At 43.0% G+C, this 26,683-nt stretch overlaps 2 protein-coding genes across 5 annotated transcripts in view; one reads left to right on the top strand and one right to left on the bottom strand.

The window, feature by feature from the left end:
* Positions 1-26,683, bottom strand: part of meltf (melanotransferrin) — a 109,689-nt gene that overhangs the window by 79,654 nt on the left and 3,352 nt on the right. For 2 of the 4 annotated variants that reach the window (XM_078410287.1, XM_078410288.1), the window contains exons 1-2: positions 8,154-8,536; positions 1,037-1,156 (exon numbers count right to left, since the gene is read on the bottom strand). The exons of 1 other annotated variant lie outside the window; for it this stretch is intronic. The gene's annotated coding sequence lies outside the window, so the exon portion shown is untranslated. Of the gene's footprint in view, positions 1-1,036; positions 1,157-8,153; positions 8,537-26,683 lie in introns of those variants that run through there. One more of the 4 variants, XM_078410289.1, reaches the window with a different exon arrangement.
* LOC144599427 (GPI alpha-1,2-mannosyltransferase 4-like) lies at positions 8,405-24,912 on the top strand. Its single transcript, XM_078410292.1, has 3 exons — positions 8,405-8,494; positions 14,372-14,528; positions 21,869-24,912. Exons 2-3 carry the CDS (start codon positions 14,411-14,413, stop codon positions 23,497-23,499), a joined length of 1,749 nt encoding a protein of 582 aa, XP_078266418.1. The 5' UTR covers positions 8,405-8,494; positions 14,372-14,410; the 3' UTR covers positions 23,500-24,912.

Here is a 26,683-nt window from a genome sequence, read left to right as displayed (position 1 = left end):
TAAGTGAGAAATTCAATATTGTGGCACCTCAGGCAGCAAAAGGGAATTGAGTAGCTTTGCAGAAAGTGGCCCATTCAATCAATCTCCAGCAACATTTTCAAAGATTATCCGGTAAAGCTGTCACCTGCTTTTTCCCCAAAATCCATGCAATCTTTTCACGTTCATGAATTTATCCACTTCCTTTCTGAAAGTTACAATTGAATATGCTATTACTATGCTACTCATCCAATAAAAATGATTTCTCCACATACAATGGCCTTAAATGTGCAAGCAATGGTTAACGGCCTTCCAGCTATTAGAGATCAAACTATCAGAGATAGTTTATTTTGCAAAGATTAAAACCTCAGTGACATACGATGTATGATAGCTCTAACTGAATGTTAAAAGTACAGAATGGGTTTCCATTCGGCAAACGGACATCGTAGCCAAACCAGATTTTAGTAAATGGACATTTTTAATGCAGATCACTTGAAATTCAACTGCAAAAGGTTTTAAATTAACAGTTTAGTTTTTATAGGTCATAAAGGTACTAAATATAGTACAATGGAGTTACTGGTTAATTTTCCAGCATCACCAGTCTTTATCTTGATAATTGTATAAAATATGAAGGAACAAGAAAAAGAACAAAGGATATTCTTTACTTTTAATTAAAATTTCCTCAGCTGTTTCACACAGAAATGTGATCTCAGGAAGCTGCAGGTGATAACAGTAATATCTTCTTTACTATAACAAAGCAATCCATTGTGATGGCTCAGTGACCTGTTTCCCCTACCCTTTCTGCTTTGACTGAAGGTCATGCATTAATACATACAGGATTAAAATCAGTCATTCCGGCTCACTAACATTACAACATCAACGCCTGTGGCTGGAATGGAGCATGAAACCTGTAACATAAAAATCTTTTTGAAGTTATTGATTGACTTTTAAAAACAATAAGTACTGTCTCTGAAATAATGTATGTAAAGGAAAATTTCCATAAGGTTTTAAGACCAGAAGCTGCACTTACAATCAGCGTAAATAACACTTTCTCACCTACCTAAATGCCTTATTTCTTCCTTTTTGAAAATGTTTCCAACTCAGTTCCTGTGTTCCAGTTGAGGCCTACCCTCTTATGCCTCCACTGTGCTTTGGGTTCTCTAATTTAAAGTTCTTTCACCTTTAAGGGAAAATAAAAAATAAACAGAAGCTGAAGTCTTCTAGTGTCTAGAGAGTGATTAGAAATCACCTAATAGTATGTACAATTACAGTGTGCAAAAACTAAAGCATTTTAATTTCAAGGTGATAATGAATGCAGAATGACATGTTAAAGTTTGTTATAACGCATACATGAAACATGACAAGTTGTCAGCTGATTACACCCAATCATTCAAAACCATATACTCTGGAATTGTGACTGCTGTATAATAGGCAACAAATGCCAACAAAACAACGCACTGGCCTCATTGCGGTGGCGGCGCTGCCCTGCAGCTGCGGCTCGCCGCCAGTCTGTTTGTCTTTCTTCTTTCTTTGTCTATTTGTTAGTGTTAGATGTAGGAAATAGCCTATCTTTAGCTGTGTATATGTGGGGGGTGGTGGGGGGGTGGTGGGGGAAACCTTTAAAAAAATCTCTTCCTCAACGGAGATGCGACCCTTTCCGAGTCATATCTCCGTTTGCGCTAAAAAATAAAATAAAACGCGGGGCCTTCCATCGCCCGCGGGGCCTTCCATCGCCTGGTGCGGTTCGGCCACTGGACTTAACAGTGCCCGGTGCGGCTCGGCCGCGGGGCCTTCCATCGCCCGGTACGGCCGCGGGACGGTTCAGCGCCAGGTGCGGCTCGGCCGCGGGGCCTTTCATCGCCCGGCGCGGGACTTTACATCACTGGTGCGGCTCGGCCGCGGGGCCTTCCATTGCCCGGCACGGCTCGGCCGCGGGGCCTTCCATCGCCCGGCGCGGCTCGGCCGCGGGACCTAACATCGCCCGGTGCGGCTCGGCCGCGGGACTTTACATCGCTGGTGTGGCTCGGCCGCGGGACTTTACATCGCTGGTGCGGCTCGTCCGCGAGGCCTTCCATCGCCCGGCGCGGCTCGGCCGCGGGACTTAGCTGCGCACGGTACGGCCGCGGGGCCTTCCATCACCCGGCTCGGCCGCGGGATGTTTCAGCGCCCGGTGCGGCTCGGCCGCGGGGACTTGGGCGTAGGGAAGAGAGCGGAAGTTTCGTTGCCTCCATCACAGTGAGGGGGTGTTTGGAGTCACTGTGATGGATGTCCACACCCACCACCCTTAGTGCAAAAAAGTTACCCCTCAGATTCCTATTAAATATTTTTTCTCCTTCACCTTAAACCTTTGTCCTCTGGTCCTCGTTTCACCTACTCTGGGCAGGAGGCTATGTGCATCTACCCGATCTATCCTACTCATGATTTTATACACTTTATAAGATCACCCCTCATCCTCATGTGCTCCAAGGAATAGAGTCCCAGCCTACTCAAACTCTCCCTAGAGCTCATAACCTTTAGTCCTGGCAACATCCTTGTAAATCTTCTCTGTACCCTTTCTAGCTTGACAACAACTTTCCTATAACATGGTGCCCAGAACTGAATACAATACTCTAAATGTGGCCTCACCAACTTCTTATACAACTGCACCATGGCCTCCCAACTTCTATACACATATACCCTATATAAAAGGAAAAATAGGTTTAGATTCTAACATTCTGCCCAGCAGCTATCTTCTTATAAACAAGATTGTCAGGTTTTTGTTTTTATCTCTGTCCACCGTGAGGTGGGTTTATGCTGACAAACACAGAAGGGTTACAGCATGTAAGAAGCCATTTGAACCATCAAATCTGAACCAGCTCTTCAGATTTGTAAAAATCCGGCTCATCCTTCTATACATCCCTCTCCTCATAGTCCTGGTGTTTTGTCAATCGCTTTGATTTATAGAGTTCTAGGACATTGTGTGTGGAGTCCCCCAGGGGTCAGTGTTGGGTCCTAAACTCTTCATCATCTGCATCAATGATATATGTAAATTATCAAAAATATTGAAATTCATCCTATTTGCTGATGACACTAACATTCTTGGTTCTGGTGAAAATTTACAGCAACTTTTGGACAGTATCACCTCAGAATTTTGCAAAATTAAAAAATGGTTTGATATTAACAAATTATCACTAAACTTGAGCAAAACAAAAATTATGATATTTGGGAACAGTAAAATAAACAATCAAGCACAGGTACAGATAGAGGGTGTTAACATAGAAAGTGTAAATGAAACTAAATTCCTTGGGGTGATAATAGATGAAAAAATTTGCTGGAAATCTCACATTAAACATATCCACAGTAAAGTATCTAGAAGCATTTCAGTTCTGGCCAAAGCAAAACATTTCCTAGATAACAAATCACTTTGCATTCTGTTCTGTTCACTAGTTTCACCTTATTTAAGTTACTGTATAGAGGTGTGGGGAAGTACATATATAAGTTCACTACAACCACTATTCATACTGCAAAAAAGAGCCATTAGAATAATTCATAATGTCGGTTTTTGTGAACACACCAACTCATTATTTATAAAGTCTAAAATAATCAAATTTTATGACATTGTGGAATATCAAACAGCTCAATTCATACAAAGTGAGAAACAATTTGCTACCAAGTAACTTACAGGAAATGTTTTATGAAAGAGAGGGGGGGGTATAATTTAAGGGGAACATTAAATTTCAAGATTCGCAATACTCGAACAACAATGAAAAGATTTTCTATATCAATCAGTGGAGTGAAGCTATGGAACAGAATGAATGCGGAATTAAAACAATGTTCAAACATCATCCAGTTTAAAAACAAATATACACACATGATTTTTTCTAGGTACAGTGAGGAGGGGATTAACAGTCACCAGGGGTCTACATATAATAACACATCATTATTTAAATAAGTATATCTATATGAACATATAAGGGTGTATGAGTATTTTTGCATTAATATCTGATACTTGATAAATATTGATTAGGGAATGGGGGTAGGATTAAATAAGTTCACACTTCTTCCTACTCCTTTTCGCACATGTTAAGTAATGGATGAAATTCCTTGTATTTCTTCTGTTTTTTTGTTTATTTTGTTTTTTAATTGATGTCTTTTAACATGTTCGAAATAAAATAAAATGAAATGAAATATATCTCATGATTTTAAAATACCTCAAATTATTCTCATGATTCAAGACCCTCATCCCTGAAATGATTTTCATAAATCTCTTTTCCACCCTCCCAAAGCTTTCATATCTTCCCTCTGGTTCCAGCAGGGGATCTGGTTTCCTTCCATATCCCATTGTCAGGAGCCTGTTTACCTGCTGTAAATTCCCCTTAGACAATATAATTGCAGGGTTATGGGGAAATAACGCGAGGATAAATTGTTCTGTAGGAGGTCTCATGGACCTGATAGGCTAAATGGTCTCCTTCTGATCTTTGATAGGTAAGATAGGACTGTGTATTCCAGTTTTGGGTGAAATATTATTTATATAAAGGTTCTTCGTGGCATCCTTGCTTTTGTACTCTGTATGACTATTTGTAAAGCCTAGGATTTCATTGCTTTTTTTAAGCACTTTCTCAACCTGCCCTGCACTTTCAGTGAAGTATGCATATATGCCATCAGATTTTTATGTTTTGTACTCCTTTCAGAAATATGTTTTAGTTTATGTTGCCTCTTCTCATTCTTCCTTCCAAAATTAACACTTCACTATAACATCTGTAACTTTTCTTTCTATTCCACCATCATCCTTAAGTCTCTACCATTCTTCTCACTGTTCACTGCACTTTTTTTTTGCTATCTGTAGATCTGAAAATCATGCTCTCAAGTCCAAATCATTTATATTTAAAAAACCTGTGGTTACAGGACTGACCACTGGAAATGACTGTACAGTTCACTAAACTACCGAAAACAATTCACTACTATTTTGTTCTCTGTTTAGACTTTAGAGATACAGCAAAGAAACAGGCCCTTCAGCCCACCAAATCTGTGCTGATTGGTGATCACTCCAGTGCACTAACACTATCCAACACATTAGGGACAATTTACAATTTTTGCCAAAGCCAATTAACCTACAAAACTGTATGTCTTTGGAGTGTGGAAAGAAACCGGAGTGCCCTGAGAAAACCCACGCGGTCACAGGAAGAACGTACAAACTCCGTATATACAGCACCCTCAGTCAGGATTGAACCCAGGTCTATGGCACTATAAGGCAGCAACTCTACCACTGCTCCACTGTGCCGCCCACAAAGACAATTACTGAAACAATTTATATCAAAGCTCCTCTGTTTTATTCATGTTCTTCAGTGTTGATGAGTTTATTTGTGACAACTTGTCAAATGCATGTTATAAGTCCATATATACATCTAAATTTCCTTTATCATTTCTTTCCAATATTTGATCAAAAAAATAACACTAACATGCCAGTTAAATACAATTTGCCTTTAATACATCCATGCCTGCTTTCCCTAACCAATCCACAATTATCCAAGTGACTGATAATTCTCTCTGTGATTATTATTTCTGGAACTTTCGCTGCCACCAAGGTGAAACTAAATTTCTGGTTCCCAGGATATTCCAACGCAGTGGGAACGAAGTGTTTATGGAATACTGATATCATTAATTTGCTTCTCATCAGAATTGTTGATTTCAGCAAGGCATTGATGGAATTTAATACAGAGAAACGTGAGGTGTTGCATTTTGGGAAGTCCAACATGACAGAATCTACACAGTGAATGGTAGAGCACTGGGGAGTGTTGTAGAGCAGAGAAATCTAGGAGTGCAGGTACATAACTCCTTGAAAATGGTGTCACTGATATATTGGGTGGTCAAAAAGGCTTTCAGCACTTTGGCCATCAGTCAGAGTATTGAGTATAGAAGATAGACAAAAAAAGCTGGAGTAACTCAGCATGTCAGGCAGCATCTCTGGGGAAGAGGAATACATGGTAAAGTACAGAAGATGGGAGGTCATATTACAGTTGTGTAAAACGTTGGTGAGACCACATTTAGAGTATTGTGTTCAGTTTTGGGCACCATAGGAAAGATGTTGTCAAGATGGAAAGGGTGCAGAGAAGATTTACAAGGATGTTGCCAGGACTTAAGGGCCTGATGTGGAGTAGTTGAGCAGGCTAAGACTCCATTCCTTGGAGTGCAGGGGGATGAGGGGTGAACTTATAGATGTGTACAAACTTGTGAGAGGAATAGATCAGGCAAATTCACAGAGTGTCTTGCCCAAGGTAGGGGAATCGAGAACCAGAGGATATAGGTTAATGGTGAGAGGAGAAAGATAATAAGAACCTGAAGGGTAACTTTGTACACAAAGGGTGGTGGGTATATAGATTGAGCTGCCGCTGGAGGTAGTTGAGGCTGGTACTATCACAACAGTTAAGAAACATTTAGACAGGTAAATGGATAGGATAGTTTTAGAGGGATATGGGCCAAAGACAGGCAGGTGGGACTAGTGTAGATGGGACTTGTTGGTCGGTGTGGGCTTGTTGGGCCTGTTTCCACACTGTGTGATTCTATGACTCAAAATGTCACTGGCTTGAAATGTTTGTTCTTTTCTGTACTGATCCTACCCAGCTACTGAATATTTCCAACATTTTGTTTTTTTTAGATTTGTAGAATCTGGTGTATTTGCTTTTGACTTGTTGATTTGCCTTGAGTTGATAGCCCTTCTTTCTTCTTCCTCAGAACGCTGCATTTTTCCAACACTTTGGGATGCCTTTTATTAATTGATCTTCTCCCTATCATTCAGTCTACCTGAATCTATTGTGAAACAGAACGTTGCTGACACTCACCTGATAAAGTCTTTATAAAAAGTGAGTAACTCCAATGTTATTTATCAGATGACTACAGCTGTTTATGTATAATAAATTAAATGCAGATGCTGGTACAAATCGAAGGTATTTATTCACAAAATGCTGGAGTAACTCAGCACGTCAGGCAGAATCTCAGGAGAGAAGGAATGGGTGACGTTTCGGGTCGAGACCCTTCTTCAGTCCGAAACGTCACCCATTTCTTCTCTCCTGAGATGCTGCCTGACCTGCTGAGTTACTCCAGCATTTTGTGAATAAACAGTTGTTTATGTTGGCTTGCTGCTCATATTTTTTGAAAGAGTGAATGCATTATCGGCACTCCGAGAGGTCCAAAGTCAGCTGCAAAAGACGCCCCAATGCACGGATGAATGGTGGTGCGAGGCAAGTGGATGTGTTCACGGGCCAAGTTGTTGGTGGAGTGGGTTACTGGAGGCCCTGCAGCAGCCGGGGGATCACATAGATCAGGCGTCGCTGGAGGATCCACAAACATGCAGACTGGATGCGACCTGCAGCGGCACAGAGCAGCGGTGGAAGGATGTCATTGACAGTATTGAAGATAGACACAAAAAGCTGAAGAAACTCAGCGGGACAGGCAGCATCTCTGGAGAGAAGGAATGGGTGACGTCTTTAGTCTGAAGAAGGGTCTCGACCCGAAACATCGCCCATTCCATCTCTCTGGAGATACCGCCTGTCCCGCTGAGTTATTCCAGCTTTTTGTGTCTATCTTCGATTTAAACCAGCATCTGCAGTTCCTTCCTACACATCATTGACAGTATCGTCAGTTCAGAACGATTCTTGCATCACCGACCCAGTGCAGCCGCCAGGACAACAGCCTTTTCAGGCCAAGTTAGATTTTTAAGAACTTGAAACTTAAAGGAGACAGTGTAGTGTCAGAAATATGGCAACTCTTGTGTACTGCCTTGGCGAAGTCCACTATTCTTACACAATAATATTCGTGCTTTTTTTTTATGTACGAGTGTGCATATGCATCTTATGATTTTATTGAATTGTATGCAAAATACAAAAAAATCACTGTAAAAAGCAGTGTTGGAGTAACTCAGTGGGTCAGGCAGAATCTCTGGAGAACATGAACAGGTGACATTTCAGGTATGGACACTTCTTCAGACTCTGAAGAGAGGTTCAACCCGAAACAGCCAAAAGTCTGTTGCCTCAATGTTCTCTGGTATTTTATTTCATTCTTCACATGTTTAAATTGTAATGTTTTATTTTTAATTGTCTACTGTATATCATGTTGTTACTTGCGAGCAAAGCACCAAGGCAAACTCCTTGTATGTATACATATTTGGCTAATAAAATGTATTTAATTCAATTCAACTTCACCTTTCCATGTTCTGCAGAGATGCTGCCTCGCCTGTTGTTACTCCAGCATTTGTGTCTTTATTGTAAACCAGCATCTGCAGTTCCTTGTTTCTGAACCGTTTGACTGCATCTAGGTACATTTGCCAGGAAAGTATAATTGAAAGAATTGTTTCTTGTCGGCAAGGAAATAATTGCCTGTGGAACGCGCGCCTTTAAAGTCTTCTTGTCATCGTCTTGACAACGACGTAGGTGCAGCGCCATGACGCCATAAATCGGGGCGACCGTGTTTGAAAATATTTGCGCGGCTGCTGCTGTTGCGTCCGCCCTTCGGTGGCTGCTCCGAACCTTGGTGTGCGACAGAGGTAAATGTCGGAGCTGTGGGGAATGAAGACGGGCACTTGTCTAAACGCGATGTAGGGAAGCGCTGTCACCTCGCTCAGCGCCGCTGTCTCGTTTGGGCGACCCTTCCGCGTTTCGCGGTGTTTGCTGTTGCGCCGGGGTCCGCGGCTGCCCCGCCTGGAGGGAGGATCAAACATCAGCGGTGCTCACAGTCCGCCCCGGCAGCTTCTCCATGAGGTCGGCCCGCCAGCCAGTGGACCATTGGAAAGTTGCACTCCTAACATGCACTTCTTGCAATTATTATACAAGAAAGTTTCACACACATAAAGCACCTTTTTGTAGCGCAGCACAGAAATAGGTCCTTTTCAGCCAACGCTACCTCGAGTCAAGTCGAGCCTGTCATGCACAAATGTGGTGAAGTACTAGTAAAAATTGTGCCTGTGGCGAGCTTGATGCCAGTTTAAATTAATCAAACCTGCCTGGACAGAGTCCATTTCACTCTATTCCTAGCCTGGCGATGTGCCGGTCTAGATGCCGCTTAAACATTGCTGTTGTATCTGTTTCCACTAGTTTTCAAGAGAGAGAGATAGATTTAGCTCTTAGGGCTAAGGGAATCAAGGGATATGGGGACAAAGCCGGAACGGGGGGTACTGACTTTAGATGATCAGCCATGATCATATTGAATGGCAGAGTTGGTTCAAAGGGTCGAATGGCCTATTCCTGCACCTATTTTCAATGTTTCTATGTTTTCCATTGCAATGCTTCCAGATACCTACCACTCTGGAGTAATTTTAAAAAAAAAGGTAAATCTACTTTAAACATTCTTCCTCTCATCTAAAGTTGCATCCTCCACTATTTGAAATTTCCACCCTGACAAAAAGATTTTGACTATCTACCCAATCTATGCCTTTTGTAATTTTATAGATGCCCATCGGGTTGCCCTCCAGCCTCCAATGCTCCAGAGAAAGCCATCCAAGTTTGTACCACCTATCCTCTTGGAGAGTATTAGCAATAAGATAATTCTCTTGAATCCAGGCAGCATCCTGGTGAACCTCCTCTGCAAAGCCTCCACAACCTTCCTGTAATGTAACCAGATTGCACACAATACTCCAAACATGGCCTAACCAAAGTTTTATCAAGCTGCAATGTGACTTCCCAATTTTTGTATTCAATACCCTTACTGATGAAGGCAAGCACACTATGCTTTCATTATGATCCTTTCTACATGTGTTTGCCACTTTGAGGGAGCTAAAGTCTTGCACCCTAAGATCCCTTAGTACATCAATGCTCCTAAGGTTCTGCTAGTCATTGTATACTTCATCTTACATTTGACCTTCCAAGGTGGAATACCTCACAATTGTTGGATTAAGCCACATCTGTCATTGTTTGCCCACACTTCCAATTGGTGTACATCCTGTTGAATCCTTTGACAGTGTTCCTCACTATCTATCGCTCGGCCAATTTTTGTGTTGTCTGCAAACTTACTAATCAGGCCTCCTGCTTCTTTGATGAATGATTTATCTCTATCACAAACACAAGTCCCGGCACTGACATTTTGATTTGGAATAAACCCCTTACTCTATCTTCTTTGGCGAGGCCAAATTTGAATTCAATCTAACACGCCTTCATGAATCTACTAAAAGGGACTTTTAGAAAGCTTTACTAAAATCCATGTATACAACATCCAGTATACAACATACAACAACTGCTCTCATCAACCAGTTTTGCCACCTTCTCAAACAATACATAAATCAAGTCTGTATGACATGACCTCCCCTGCACATTATCCAAAATAAGGCTTTGCTTTTTCAGATGTAAGTAGTGATTACACCAAAGATTTTTTTCTAATAATTTCCCTACCAAAAGGAATCTTAAAAAATGTAAAAGGAATCTTAAAAAGGAAATTAGAAAAGCGAAAAAAAGATATGAGGCTGCTTTGGCAAGTAATGTAAAAGTAAACCCCAAGGGGTTCTACAGATATGTCAATAGCAAAAGGATAGTGAGGGATAAAATTGGTCCATTAGAGAGTCAGAGTGAACAGCTATGTGCTGAGCCGGAAGAAATGGGGGAGATATTAAACAATTTCTTTTCTTCGGTATTTACCGAGGAGAAGGATATTGAATTATGTGAGGTAAGCGAAACAAGTAGAGTAGTGATGGAAATTAGGAGGATTAAAGAAGAGGAGGTACGGACACTTTTGAAGAATATAAAAGTGGATAAGTCTCCAGGTCCTGATAGGATATTCCCTAGGACATTGAGGGAAGTTAGTGCAGAAATAGCAGGGGCTATGACGGAAATATTTCAAACGTCATTAGAAACAGGGATGGTGCCGGAAGATTGGCGCATTGCGCATGTTGTGCCTTTGTTTAAAAAAAGTTCTAAAAGTAAACCTAGCAATTATAGACCTATTAGTTTGACGTATGTGGTGGGAAAATTAATGGAAAAGATACTTAGGGACAATATATATAATTATTTGGATAATCAAGGCCTGATTAGAAACAGTCAACATGGATTTGTGCCTGGAAGGTCATGTTTGACTAATCTTCTTGAATTTTTTGAAGAGGTTACCAGGGAAATTGATAAGGGCAAGGCTGTGGATGTTGTCTATATGGACTTCAGTAAGGCATTTGACAAGGTTCCACATGGAAGGTTGATTAAGAAGGTTAAATCGTTGGGTATTAATAGTGAGGTTGCAAGATGGATTCAACAATGGCTGAATGGGAGATACCAGAGGGTAACGGTTGACAATTGTATGTCAGGTTGGAGGCCAGTGTCTAGTGGAGTGCCCCAAGGATCTGTGTTGGGTCCACTGTTGTTTGTCATTTACATTAATGATCTGGATGATGGTGTGGCAAATTGGATTAGTAAATATGCAGATGATACTAAGATAGGTGGAGTAGTTGATAGTGAGGTAGATTTTCAAAGTCTACAGAGAGACTTGGGCCTTTTGGAAGGGTGGGCTGAAAGATGGCAGATGGAGTTTAATGCTGATAAGTGTGAGGTGCTGCATTTTGGTAGGACAAATCAAAATAGGACGTACAGGGTAAATGGTAGGGAATTGAGGAATGCAGTGGAACAGAGGGATCTGGGAATAACTGTGCATTGTTCCCTGAAGGTGGAATCTCATGTGGATAGGGTGGTGAAGAAGGCGTTTGGTATGCTTGCCTTTATAAATCAGAGCATCGAGTATAGAAGTTGGGATGTAATGTTGAAATTGTACAGGGCATTGGTGAGGCCGAATCTGGAGTATGGTGTGCGGTTCTGGTCGCCAAATTATAGGAAGGATGTCGACAAAATGGAGAGGGTACAGAGGAGATTTACTAGAATGTTGCCTGGGTTTCAGCACTTAGGCTACAGAGAGAGGTTGAACAGGTTGGGTCTTTATTCTTTGGAGCGTAGAAGGTTGAGGGGGGACTTGTTAGAGGTTTTTAAAATTTTGAGAGGGACGGACAGAGTTGACGTGGGTAGGCTTTTCCCTTTGAGAGTGGGGAAGATTCCAACAAGGGGACATAGCTTCAGAATTGAGGGACAAAGGTTTAGGGGTAACATGAGGGGGAACTTCTTTACTCAGAGGGTTGTGGCTGTATGGAATGGGCTTCCGGAGGAAGTGGTGGAGGCTGGCTCGATTTTATTATTTAAGAGTAAATTGGATAGGTATATGGATAGGAGGGGATTGGAGGGTTATGGTCTGAGTGCAGGTAGATGAGACTAGGTCAGGGAGAATGGTCGGCGTGGACTGGTAGGGCCGGACAGGCCTGTTTCCATGCTGTAGTTGTTATATGTTATATGTTACCACTGATATAAGACTCGCATGTCTATAATTTCCTGGTTTATTTCCATTGCTCTTCTTAAACAGAGGAACAACATTGGTTATTCTCCAGTCCTCTGCATAAGCTAAAGAGGATACTAAGATCTCTGTCAAGGCCCTCATAATCTCCTCTCTTGCCTCAATCAATATTTGGAATAGATCAATTAGCCTTAGAGACTTAACCGACCTTGATGTTCATCAGAGCCCAAGCAGTCTTCTTTGATAGCAATATGCTGGAGAATATCAACATACTCCTCCCTGATAGGCATGTTCTCCTGAGTGAATACTAATGCAAAGTACTCATTTGATATCTTTCCCACCTCCCCTGACTTCAGGCATAAATTCTCTCCTTTGTCCTTGTGTGGTCATAGCTTCTCCAAAGTTATCCTCTTGTTTTTCGTGTATCACTAAAATGTCTTGGTATGCTCCCTAATCCTACTTGTCAGACATTCCCTGTCCCACTTTGCCCCCCTGATTCCCTTTTTATGTTCTCTCCTGTTTCCTTTTACATTCCTCAAGGCCCCATCTGATTTCAGTTCCTAAACTTTCCATATACTATTTTCCTTTTTGACTAAATTTACAATATATCTAATAATCCAGTATAGTCTTACTTCCTCACATGAACATAATTCGTTCTGAATTCCGACCAGCTGGCCTTTAAAGGACTCCAACATATAAGATATGGACATATCAAATGATTCCTATCCCTAAACCATGCTGTTTTAAAAGCCCCGAGTAACATCAACAAACCTCATGTGAGGAATATAACCCCCTTCTAATTTAGAAACATAGAAGATAGAAAATAGGTGCAGGAGTAGGCCATTCGGCACTTCAAGCCAGCACCGCCATTCAATATGATCATGACTGATCATCCAAAATCAGTACCCCGTTCCTGCTTTTTCCCCATATCTCTTGATTCTGTTGGACCTAAGAGCTAAATCTAACTCTCTCTTGAAAACATCCAGTGAATTGACCTCCACTGCCTTCTGTGGCAGAGAATTGCACAGATTCACAACTCTCTGGCTGAAAACGTTTTTTTCATCTCAGTCTCCTACCCCATTACTCCATGGCCTACCCCTTATTCTTAATCTGTGACCCCTGGTTCTGGACTCCCCCAACATGGGAACCATTTCCCCTGCATATAGCTTGTGCAATCCCTTAAGAACTTTATGTTTCTATAAGATCCCCTCTCATCCTTCTAAATTCCAGTGAATACAAGCCCAGTCGACCAATTCTTTCATCATATGTCAGTCCCACCATCCCGGGAATTAATCTGGTGAACCTACGCTGTACTCCTTCAATAGCGAGAATATCCTTCCTCAAATTAGGAAACCAAAACTGCACACAATACTCCAGGTGTGGTCTCACTAGGGCCCTGTACAACTGCAGTAGGACGTCCTTGCTCCTAAATTCAAATCGTCTCGCAATGAAGGCCAACATGCCATTAGCTTTCTTCACTGACTGCTGTACCTGCATTCTTACTTTCAGTGACTGATGTACAAGGACACCCAGGTCTCGTTGCACCTCTCCTTTTCCTAATCTGATACCATTCAGATAATAATCTGCCTTGCTGTTCTTGCCACCAAAGTGGATAACCTCACATTTATCCACAAAATACTGCATCTGCCAACTCACCCAACCTATCCAAGTCGTCCTGCAGCCTCATCGTATCCTCCTCGCAGCTCACACTGCCACCCAGCTTTGTGTCATCGACAAACTTGGAGATGTTACAGTTAATTCCCTATGGACTGGGCAGGCTATATGCTCCCCTTTACTGTCAAGAGAAAAATATACCACTATGATATCAATAACATTCAAGTAAATCACAAAGCACTCTGGGTATATATTCACCAGAATCTCCTAAAAATACATTAATATTTCAGAGTAGAGAACTTTGATTCCACCTATGTTTTCCCTCCCCTTGGGTTGCTGACATTAGTTTAAGCAGCTTTCCGCTCTTCCTTTTTATAGATCAGACTGATCCACTCTGTTTATCTTATATCTTTGCTAAAATATTGTCGATAGTTTCTGAAAGTGTGAACAAAATTGATGGCATCAATGAACTAATTAGAAATGTTTTTGTTTTAAACAGCCATACAACATTTTTGTACTCTCTGGTAACGTGTTCAGTATGGCGCGCAAATTGGTGTGGATGGTTCTTGGAGTTGTCCGGGTACTGTGGTGCTTGGCACCGCAAACAGGCTACATACATCCTGATGAATTTTTTCAATCTCCAGAGATCATGGCAGGTAAAGCAATGATGTATTTGTTAGTTTTTTTTCCCCTACTAACAATTTCCCAATTAAACCCCTTCATCTATCTTGCATTCACACTACATCACTTGGCACAGCATGCTGACATTTGCATTATTCTGGATTCCTGTTTTTTTGTTGTTGTTTATTTTGCTACCTGGCTGCAATCCATGTAACTTCACAGGCCAATTTAATAATCACGTGAAATACTGATACAACCAAAATAAATGAATTCAAGAAGGGTCTTGAACTGGAATGTCACTCATTCCTTCTCTCCAGATGCTGCCTGTCCCACTGAGTTACTCTAGCTTTTTGTGTCTATCTTTGGTTTAAACTAGCATCTGCAGTTCCTTCTTACACATATACAGAATTCATTTTTATAATTGTTCCATCACCAATAATATTTATCTACAGAATTCCTTTAATGTATGTAATCTTGTACTGAAATAATGCTCAATAACAGTCATTATTTACCACCTTCTTCAGTGGAGCATGTCAATGTTTTGAGATGTAATAACCTATTTAAGGAAGTTTTAGAAATGATGACCAAAAACATGGCCAGTGATAGATTTTAATGAAAGTTATCAAAGAGGCCTGGGCAGAAAAGAACTGTAGGGAAATAACTCCCAGGAAAAAGCCCCAATCTGTAAATATGCAACTGCCATTGATGAAGTGATTAAAATAGGGTCAGAAGAGCAATGATGTCAGAGTTGAAAAAATGAAGAATATGTGAGACAGTAGAGCTGAAATGTGGATGATCTGGTGAGTACCGGAATTGACTTTGTTCGGCCTCAGACAGTGACCAGGGATGCCGTGGATTGTTAGGGATTGGATGATGGTGGTTTCAGTCAAGTGTTTAAATGGTGGAAACACTTCATCACCCAGGACTGGCTGCTATATTAGCAGACCTCCCAACCCTTCCGAATTTGGCGGAAAGTTCCGCTTTCTTATTTCAATTTCCACCATTCCGATTTCACCTCACATTTTTCCGCAAAACACATGCCTTCCCACTCGCCCTACCTCTCGGCCGCTCGCCTCATGCCGGGCCTCAGTGGCGAGGCCCGGCCTCGCCTCGCCGCTGGCCCGGCCTCGCCGCTGGTCCTGACTCGCCTCGCCGCTGACCCCGCCTCGCCGCTGGCCCCGCCTCAAATCTCCGCTGGCCCGGCCTTGCCGCTGGCCCCGACTCGACTCGCCGCTGGCCCCGCCTCGCCTCGTCGCTGGCCTCACCTCGCCGCTGGCCCGGCCTTGCCTCGCCACTGGCCCGGCTCCGCCTCGCCGCTGGCCCCGCCTCGTCGCTGGCCCCGCCTCGCCTCTCCGCTGGCCCGGCCTCGCCGCTGGCCCCGACTCGACTCGCCGCTGGCCCCACCTCGCCTCGTCGCTGGCCCGGCCTGGCGTCGCCGCTGGGCCCGACTCGCCTCGTCGCTGGCCCCGCCTCGCCTCTGGCCTCGCCGCTGGCCCCGACTTGCCTCGCCGCTGGCCCGGCCTGGCGTCGCCGCTGGGCCCGACTCGCCTCGTCGCTGGCCCCGCCTCGCCTCTGGCCTCGCCGCTGGCCCCGACTTGCCTCGACGCTGGCCCGGCCTCGCGTCGCCCCTGGTCCCGACTCGCCTCGTCGCTGGCCCGTCCTCGCGTCGCCGCTGGCCCCGACTCGCCTCGCCGCTGGCCCCGACTCGCCTCGTCGCTGGCCCCGCTTCGCCTCTGGCCTCGCCTCGCCGCTGGCCCCGCTTCGCCTCTGGCCTCGCCTCGCCGCTGGCCCCGACTCGCCTCGCCGCTGGCCCCGACTCGCCTCGCCGCTGGCCTCGACTCGCCTCGCCGCTGGCCCCGACTCGCCTCGCCGCTGGCCCCGACTCGCCTCGCCGCTGGCCCCGCCCGCCACTGGGCTCGCCTCGCTGCGTAGCGTGAGGCCCGTTAATGTTGAGAGGGGTGCGGGGGAGGGGGGAGTGGGAGTCGGGGGGGTGGAGGAAGGGAGGGAGGGGAGTGGGGTGGGAGGGGTGAGGAGGGGAGGGGGGAGTGTAGGTGGGGAGGGCGGGAGAGGGGGGGATGGAGTAGGCGGGAGTCGGGGTAGAGTGGGAGTGGGTGGTGGGGAGGGTAGTGGGGAGGAGTGGGGGACATGGACTGTTGTGATGTGGTGTTGAAGACCACTGGAGGAAGTATGTCTTCAATGAAATTAGGTATGTTCAGTTTTAAATGAACCTCTCTTCATAACTTAATCATACATTTTGTGTAAGGAAAAAGCAAAATAGAGAAAACAAAACAAAACATTTTTTTCTTTGTGTTGTAAAAAGTATTTCTGTTCAATAACCTTTCTATAAATAGCAGAATATACTCATGATAGGCCTGACATTGTACATGTAGTCCAAGAACTACAGACTGGTGAAAATAATAGTTTTTCACACATGCGTACAACGCGTACGCGCATGTGGCGTGTATACTTTTTTTGCTGAAAAGTTGCATTACGCGCCATATAATGAATTTTGATGTAAAATTCTGACGTTTGGACATCAAAATTCTGAATTTGTAAAATCAAATGTTGGGAGGTCTGTATTAGTAACATGAAATGTTTAAGATAGTGGTAAGATAAGACTTCATGTTCTCAATACACAGGAACCAGACAATACAATTTAGATGATGCCACTGAGGGAGAGCACATCAATGACAATTAGCTAAAAGCATTTTAACCTAATAATAGCAACAATACCAGATCTAATCAAGGAATTAATTTGCAGGGAACTATAATATTTAGTTGTTGTTTTATCAAGTCAAGTCAAGTCAAATTTATTTGTCACATACACATACTCGATGTGCAGTGAAATGAAAGTGGCAATGCCTGCGGGTTGTGCACAAAAATAATTACAGTTACAGCATATAAATAAAGTTAATAAGTTACTAAACATAGCACAAAAAGTGTCGACAAAAATTTAGTCTCTGGGGTTATCAAAGTTGACAGTCCTGATGGCCTGTGGGAAGAAGCTCCGTCTCATCCTCTCCGTTTTCACAGCGTGACAGCGGAGGCGTTTGCCTGACCGTAGCATCTGGAACAGTCCGTTACTGGGGTGGCAGGGGTCCCTCATGATCTTGCTTGCTCTGGATCTGCACCTCCTGATGTATAGGTCCTGCAGGGGGACGAGTGTAGTTCCCATGGTGCGTTCTGCCGAACGCACTACTCTCTGCAGGGCCATCCTGTCCTGGGCAGAGCTGTTCCCAAACCAGACTGTAATGTTGCCGGACAGGATGCTCTCTACAGCCCCAGAGTAGAAGCAATGAAGGATCCTCAGCGACACTCTGAATTTCCTCAGTTGTCTAAGGTGGTAAAGGCGCTGCTTAGCCTTACCCACCAGTGCGGCAATGTGCGTTGCCCACGTCAGATCCTCTGCGATGCGGACTCCCAAATATTTGAAACTGCTCACCCTATCCACAATAGACCCATTTATCTCCAGTGGCGTGTACGTCCTTGGATGTTTAGCCCTTCTGAAGTCCACAATCAGCTCCTTTGTTTTAGTGACATTCAAGAGGAGGCTATTGTCCTGACACCAGAGTGCCAGATCAGCCACCTCCTCCCGGTAGGCCTTCTCATCGTTGTTGGAGATCCGGCCCACCACCACAGTGTCATCAGCAAACTTGATGATGGAGTTTGAGCTGAACCTGGCCCTACAGTCATGTGTGTACAGGGAGTACAGTAGGGGGCTAAGGACGCAGCCCTGGGGGGATCCTATGTTCAGGGTGAGGGAGCTAGATGTGTGTTCCCCCATCCTGACCACTTGGGGCCTGGCAGTGAGAAAGTCCAGGACCCAGGCACACAGAGGGGTGCTAAGCCCCAGTTCCAGCAGCTTCTCAACCAGTCTGCTGGGGACTATTGTGTTGAATGCTGAACTAAAGTCAATGAACAGCATCCTCACATAGCCCCCCTGGCTGTCCAGATGAGAGAGAGCGGTGTGTAGAACCTGGGAGACCGCATCATCCGTGGACCTGTTCGGACGGTATGCGAACTGTAGTGGGTCCATGTTGCGAGGAAGGAGGGCGCAGATGTGCTTCTTGACTAGCCTCTCCAAGCATTTCATGACAACCGAGGTGAGGGCCACCGGTCGGTAGTCATTTAAACACGCTGGAGAGGCATTCTTTGGCACCGGTACAATGATGGATCTTTTGAAGCATGCAGGGACCACGGACTTTGCCAAGGAGAGGTTGAATATTGTGGTGAGCACTGGAGCAAGCTGAGTAGCACAAGACTTTAGTACTCGCCCAGATATACCATCTGGGCCTCCAGCTTTCCTCGTGTTCACACGCGTCAGAGCCCACCTCACCTCATGCTCGGACACCGAGAATGTGTGCACATCCCCGGCGGTGGATCCCCCTCCAGCCTCGCTAGCCAGCGCCCCTTCGGTGCTGTTTTTAGACGGCGAGCTGGTGGTGTTACCCGTATCATATCATATCATATATATACAGCCGGAAACAGGCCTTTTCGGCCCTCCAAGTCCGTGCCGCCCAGCGATCCCCGTACATTAACACTATCCTACACCCACTAGGGACAATTTTTACATTTACCCAGCCAATTAACCTACATACCTGTACGTCTTTGGAGTGTGGGAGGAAACCGAAGATCTCGGAGAAAACCCACGCAGGTCACGGGGAGAACGTACAAACTCCTTACAGTGCAGCACCCGTAGTCAGGATCGAACCTGAGTCTCCGGCGCTGCATTCGCTGTAAAGCAGCAACTCTACCGCTGCGCTACCGTGCCGCCGATATTTTGATTTCCACATATCTGGAAGTAACGAGTCTCTTAAAATAGAGGCAAGCATTTGCTGAAGAAGCAAATTGTATATGTTTTATGGAACTTAGATAAACATCACAATGCAATATGACGTCAGCAAAGCTCATCTAATCTCTCTAGAATATTGACAAGGTATCTTGCCATGTTAAAGGCAATATATGAATACAAATCGATGGCATGTGTACATAGTTATTTTTCAGGTATGGAGTTACTAAAATATGTTCTGGGAGCCAAGATGGTAAAGCTATTTAAATCATATTTGATCTTTATTTAAAAGATTGGAAGTAGACTAACCCCTATGTCTTTGTGATGTGAGGGAAAACCCAGGCAATAACAGGGAGAATGTATAAACTCCACACAGACAGCACATGAGGTCAGCATTGAATTTGCCTCTCTGATACTTTGAAATAGTGGCTCTACTAGATATGGCACTGTGCCTCTCTTCTAGCTCCTTTCACTGGAGTTCAGTTTCATCATGACTGCAGAGATGGAGCCTGAAACTGTCCCTGCAGTGATCGGTTAAGTTCCACTGTGATGGTCAGTCCCCTGGCAGAGCTATCTACAGACCTGGAATCTGTGATGACAGTTCCCAAAGCAGAAAGATGCTGCCAAATTGTTGGCATCATGATGGGACTGTAAACATTCCAGCTAAACTGACAGCTGATCACTCCAGCATCTCTTATTTACTATTTTATCGTGAGGATAAACAGGTGCTTTTGGGGAAATCCAGCATTATTGTCTCAAGGGCAATCCCAATTTTTAGTGCTGGCCTAGTCTCTCACTATCCATTGGAAATAGGAACCATCACCAAACAGGCAATCTGCCTAGATAAAATACACTGGGCTTCAGTTGTAGATGCATACGGGTGTATGTTGGAGAAAGGGAACAAGTATCTTTCTTGTAGGCTGACCATCCTGTCGTTTTCTTTTGGCAGGATGGTCTGCTTTCATTTTTCTGTCTTTAGCCAGAGGGTGGTGAATCTGTGGAACTGATTGCCAGACGGCTGTGGAGGTCATTATTGGGTATTTTAAAGCAGAGATTGACAGGTTCTTGATTAGTCAGGGTGTCAAAGTTTAGAGAAAAGAGTCTTTGGGACCTGAACAGAAATGTCACCTATCTTTGTTCTAAAAAAATGCTGCCTGGAATTTTAGAATTCAATATTAAGTCTAGAAGGTTGTGACGTGCCCAGAGGATAGCTGGGTTATTTCACAAGCATGTGTTGGGCCTCATTGTAATAATACAGGAGCCTACGGACAGGTAAATTAGTGGAGGAGCGATATAGAGAATTGAAATGGCAGGCAACGGGAAGTTCAGGATTGCCTTTGTAGATGTCAGTTAGGTGCTCTGCAAAGCAATCACCCAATCAGTATTTGCAAATATCACAATTGGACGACTAATACTGACAGAAACCAAGTTACCTGAAGTTATAGAATTTGTTGTAGTAACCAAACACCGATTGGGTGATCGCTTTGAAGAGCACCCGTGTTCACACCTCAGGGATGTCCTCCAAACATTCTGCTGTTTGCCGCTTGAATTTTCCATCGCATTTCCGCACTGAGCTATCGCTCTATGGCCTCCTCCCCTTTTGTCTAGGTTCTTGACCTCCATTGCTCCCATTCACTCATTAACCAGATATTGTTTATGCTTATTCCATTGTCACCTCAGTTTCACCTGATCACACAGGTCTACCCCTCATCCACTCTTCCTGCAGCTTGTCCACTTCCTGTTTCACGGTCGTGAATTAGAAATGTTAACTGTTGTACACTGACCTGTTGAATATTTTCTGTTCTATCAGTTCATCTGGTCATCAGTTTCCACTCCAGTTTTGACTCTTTATGGTGAGGATTTGGATATTAGGAAAGTTAATGGCATTTCAGAAATAATGTGGTTGAGTAAGCCTTGAATACTTTATTAAAATGATTAATGTTTCTTTGTGCTTTCATCTCGTCTTGCTTATAAACAAGATTTTGTTTTATTTATTAGGATGAGGCCTCAGTGAAGCCACAATCAAAAAGAATAGGAAAGCCAAGAAGATAATTCAGGATTAGGCAGTGCCAAGAATATATATATAAAAACCAAGACATTGTAGGAAGAATTGAAGATGGAAAAGGCTTCCTTAGTTTTGAAGCTCGAGAAGAATAAATTCAAGCAGGAGATGGACCGACTAATCTCAATGCAATGAGGATACGAGGAAGAGAGACTAGTTGTGGAGAGTAGTAAGAGAGCAACACAATGACCAATAACCATAGTAAGTTTAGGAACAAAAATTGCATTTTTTGCAACTTGGATTCCAGAGGTGAGTGAAGAATTTATCTATTTAATAAGTAAGCGATAAAGAAAATGAAATGAAAAGACGTTTCATGGAACCAGTTTTAGCATTAGAGGAGATGCAATTTCACTAAAGACCAGAGGAGATATTGAGACCAGGAGTTGAAGGAGATTAAGTTAAAATAAAAGGTAAGGGTGTAATTTGTTGCCTCTGTAATGTATGTAACCATCAAATTTGTAATGTATGTAACCATCAAATTAATTTGCTTTTCTTATTTTGAATTCACTTTGTTTTTTTTACAGGTGATATTTTGAACCTCAAAACATTCCGTACTTGGGAATTTAATACCAGTTACCCCAGCAGATCAGTCCTATTCCCACTGGTCACAGCAGGCTTTTCATTTACAGCACTTAAAGCCTTACACAATTCTGGCCTTTTTGGCAACATCATAAACAGTTATACATTATTAGTTTTCCCCAGATTCACCCTGACAAGCTTGTCCTTTATATTGGACTACTCTGTATACCATTTAGCCCATATCTGGAAAGTAGATCCATGGAATGCTTTAATGCTGCTAAGTGGGTCACATGTCATGCTGGTTTTTTGCACAAGAACATTTTCAAATCTTATAGAAGCAGATTTATTTGCATTGCTGCTGTTGTTGGTAGCTGTGGATACAAAGCAAGCAAATGTGGGCCCACATACTGGAAAAAAGAACAGAAGAAACAAGCATCTTATTGGAATTGTTTTAGCTTCTGGATTTTTTAACAGGCCCACGTTCATTGGTTATGCTGTAGTGCCAATGCTCCTGTGGCTTTCTCATGATCAGAAAGGCACATTTCAGTTCAGTTTAAAACGAATCGTGATAAACTGTGTTAGCGTTTTGATTTCTGCAATTGCAACCAGTTTTCTTTTCATTGTGACGGATGCACTGTATTTTGGTTCATTGTTGTCCAAAGGGGACTGGCTTTTGAAAGACGGAAATACTGTGTACAAATATATTGTCGACATAAGTCAACATTTAGTTTTAACCCCTGTCAATCTTATTTTGTATAACTTAGATCAAAAAAGCCTTGTTGCACATGGGAGTCACCCTTGGTTTACGCATTTGACTCTGAATAGTTTTTTGCTATTTGGTTGCCTTCATTTGTTTGTTGTTGTATCTGGTACCAAAATGATGGTCAGCAAGTTTGCCTGCAAAGCCAACTCTCGTACTACTTGCAAAAACCATTTGGAAAATAAATTGTCGTCACAGTTTTCTTCTATTTCCCACTTTGATATGTATTTGTTCCTTGTCTATTTAATTCCCATCCTTTTTTTATCATTGTTTAGTCATCAGGAATCAAGATATATTGTCCCACTCATTGTGCCACTTGTTATTCTCAGTGCTCCAAAATGTGATATATTCCAATGGAAAATTATTATAGTCCTATTTAATATCTTGGGGTCAGTGCTTTTTGGTTGTTTGCACCAAGGTGGTCTAATTCCTTCTCTGTCCTACTTAGAGAAAATTCTGCATTCAAAGAATCAAATGGTTCAGCAAAACGAATATGATTTGATATTTTACCACACCTACATGCCTCCTAGATATCTTCTTAATGTCAAATCAAATCAAGAGTTCATCAGAATCATTGACCTGGGTGGGTCTGATGTACATGTGCTCAACAGTACAGTGAATGGTCTACTTGATAATAGCTATTCCAAACATATTGGGAAGAATCAGAAAAAGAATATCTATATCATTGCACCAGGTACTGTTCAAAATGCTATTGATAGCTGTGGAATTAATTGGAAAACTGTTCAGTCCTTCTTTCCCCATTTAACTCTGGAAGATCCTCCTGACCTTTCTTCCCTTCTATTGAAGAATGAATGGAATCAGCTGAGTCTTTATATTTTTGAGGTGATTATAAAGTCAAAGAACTCAGAAATGTAGTATTAGTTTTGGTGTCTATTGTACAGTATTAATGTGAAGTTATCTTGGAACATGTACCGAGTGTAAAACTTGAATGTGTTTACAGAATGTCACATAATTCACAACATCTAAAGCTGAAACAGATAAAAATTCAACGCATGCTCAAAATTTTGTTGTTTAAAAAGTAATCATAGAATTGCTGTGTTTAATAATAAATGCGGGAAGAAATATTTTGGTTTCTGCAGACAGAATATCATGGAACCAGGATACTTAGAAAACATAAATAATGATATACACCGATCAGCCAAAACATTATGACTACTGACAGGTAAAGTGAATAACATTGATTATCTTGTTACAACAGCACCTGTTAAGGGGTGGGATAGATTAGGCTGAAAGTGAACAGTCAGTTCTTGAAGTTAATGTGTTGGATGCGGGAGAAATGGGCAGGAGTAAAGACCTGAGTGTGGTGACACCTGGTGGCAACCCAAGGGCAGAACGAACCATCGGCGCTAGAGGGCGGTGTCTCGGTGTGGGAGGCGCTAGCCACGGGGTCGGTACCTGAGTTGGTATTTAAGGCCGGGCAACGCCCGTGAACAGGGGTGGAGTAGGGAGCTGTATTGGAGACAATAAACACATCTAGGGCACGCAACTCATATCCGATTAGTTTTTGGCGGGACTCCTTCTCGTCCCGCTACATGAGCGACTTTGACAAGGGCCAAATTGTTGTGGCCAGACGACTGGGTCAGAGCATCTCTGAAACGGCAAGGCTTGTGGGGTGCTCTCGGTCAGCAGTGGTGAGTACCTACCGACAGTAGTCCGAGGAGGGACAAACCGGCGAATGGTGTTGGGCGCCCAAGACTCATCGATGCGCGAGGGCAACGAAGGCTATCCTGTCTGGTCTGAACTGACAGAAGGTCTACTGTGGCACAAGTCACAGAATATTTTAATGGTGGTCACGGGAGGAATGTGTCACAATACACAGTGCATCGCACCCTGCTGGATATGGGGCTGCACACGGAGGACCAACAGCATATTAGGCAAGTGGTCATATTGTTTTGGCTCATCTGGTCATAATGTTTTGGCTAATCGGTATATATGATGCTCTGATGCTTCTGGAAGTGTATGATGATGTATATATGTCTGCAATGTCCCCCCTGTGTGATTTGCTGGTTTTGTGGGTTTTCAAGCAAACATTTAAATAAATCCATCACAAAAGAAAACGTACACACACCACCAATTATGTTGATGGAAGAGACCAACAGAGCGTTACCTTCTACTTTATAATGGTATGGGATAAAAGGGTGAAAGAATCATAAAGAAATGAAAATTGACATTTTTAGGGATTGAGTGTTTTGCATTTTGGGTAATAAAATATTATATTACAAAGCATCTTTGTGGAATCTATCGACAGTAGTTTTCATGACCAAAACAAAATAGTTAGAATGCAGAAAAAAACACACTTGTCAAGAACAGTGACAAGTTTTCTAAGTATAGAAACAAATAAGACGTTTAAAATTATGAAGATTGATTGGATAAACTAGATATGTTATCCTTGGAACTGAATGTGTTACCTGATAGAAGAATGCAAAACTGTGACAGGCATAGATGGTAAGAAACCTTTCCAAATAGCAGAGGTGATGAAAACTGGAAAGAAAATTTGGGGGGTCCTGAGTAAGATTTTTTTTTCCATGTAGCTGGAATCTTTAATGCATTGCCTGAGCAGGAAGGTATTCACACAACATTTAAGTGTCTAAATGAGTGCATGAATCTCAAAGGCATAGAAAGCCATGGGCTGGGTTCTGGTCAATGTTATTAGCACAGATGGGTACCTGATGGTTGACATGGACATGGTGGACTAATGGACATGCTTCTCTGCTGTATAACTATGACCATTTTCTTAGATAATTATACATATGTTGACATTGAAAAGCAGTTTATTTTACCTACATATGTTAATAGGTGTTTTATTTTAAGTTTGCAACATTGTATTTGAGGAATTATAAAAGGTCTGGACAAGCTAGATGCAGGAAAAATGTTCTCAATGTTGGGCGAGTCCAGAACCAGCGACCACAGTCTTAGAATAAAGGGGAGGCCATTTAAAACTGAGGTGAGAAGAAACTTTTTCACCCAGGGAGTTGTGAATTTGTGGAATTCTCTGCCACAGAGGGCAGTGGAAGCCAAATCATTGGATGGGTTTAAGAGAGAGTTAGATAGAGCTCTAGGGGCTAGTGGAATCAAGGGATATGGGGAGAAGGCAGGCACGGGTTATTGATTGGGGACGATCAGCCATGATCACAATGAATGGCGATGCTGGCTTGAAGGGCCGAATGGCCTCCTCCTGCACCTATTTTCTATGTTTCTATGAATGGTAGTAAGACTGACAATGTAAAAAGGTGAGGGTGATCTTTGCAGATAAGATTGTGCCCCTAATATTATGAATTTTGCATGGTGTATCATGTGGGATAAATTGTGTTTTCTTCTACATGTAGGTTAGCTATGCATAGTTAATTATCTTCTGTGAGGAAACATTACCCTTCCCACAAGAATAGGAATAGACAATTATTCCATAAGAATTTACAAATTTTATAATGAAATACTTTAATGACAAAAAAACTATGTACACAATTAACTACTGAGAGATTGAAACTCTAGTCTGACACCTGTGGGATCTTCCAGGTGAGGCATCAATTCACATGCACCTCTTCTAACCTGGTCTATTACTTTCGGTACTCACAATGTAACCTCCCGTACATTGGTGAGACGAAACATAGCCTAGGTAACAGTGCTCTGACCGCAGTGGCCCTCTTGAGCTTCCAGTTGGATGTCATTTCAACCCCTTCCCATTTCCACACATCCCTGTCCGTTCTCAGCTTTCTCCAGGTGAGGCCAAAGGAAAAACTACAAGAATATCACTTCGCTTTCTCATTGGGTAGCCTAGAACCAAATGGTATCAACATTGAATTTTACAATTTCAGGGAACCCACTCTATTACATGGTGCCATTTTCCACATAAATATCTCCTAGATGTTTTCATTGGTTCCACATTCCTAACTCCCAGCAGCACTTGGTGCCATCTGCCCATCATGCTTATCTCATTGCACCTACCAGTTTCTATTCTTCCCCCTCCCCTACCACAACTGATTCCATGGCCCTATTTTAGTTTTTTTTAATCTTTTCACCTACCAGCCTGGATTTCAACATT

Source organism: Rhinoraja longicauda, chromosome 13 (genome assembly GCF_053455715.1).
Source record: "Rhinoraja longicauda isolate Sanriku21f chromosome 13, sRhiLon1.1, whole genome shotgun sequence".
Taxonomy (NCBI): Eukaryota; Metazoa; Chordata; class Chondrichthyes; order Rajiformes; family Arhynchobatidae; genus Rhinoraja; species Rhinoraja longicauda.
The sequence above is the reverse complement of the archived record's forward strand: the minus strand, read 5'-3'. Positions and strand labels throughout refer to the sequence as shown.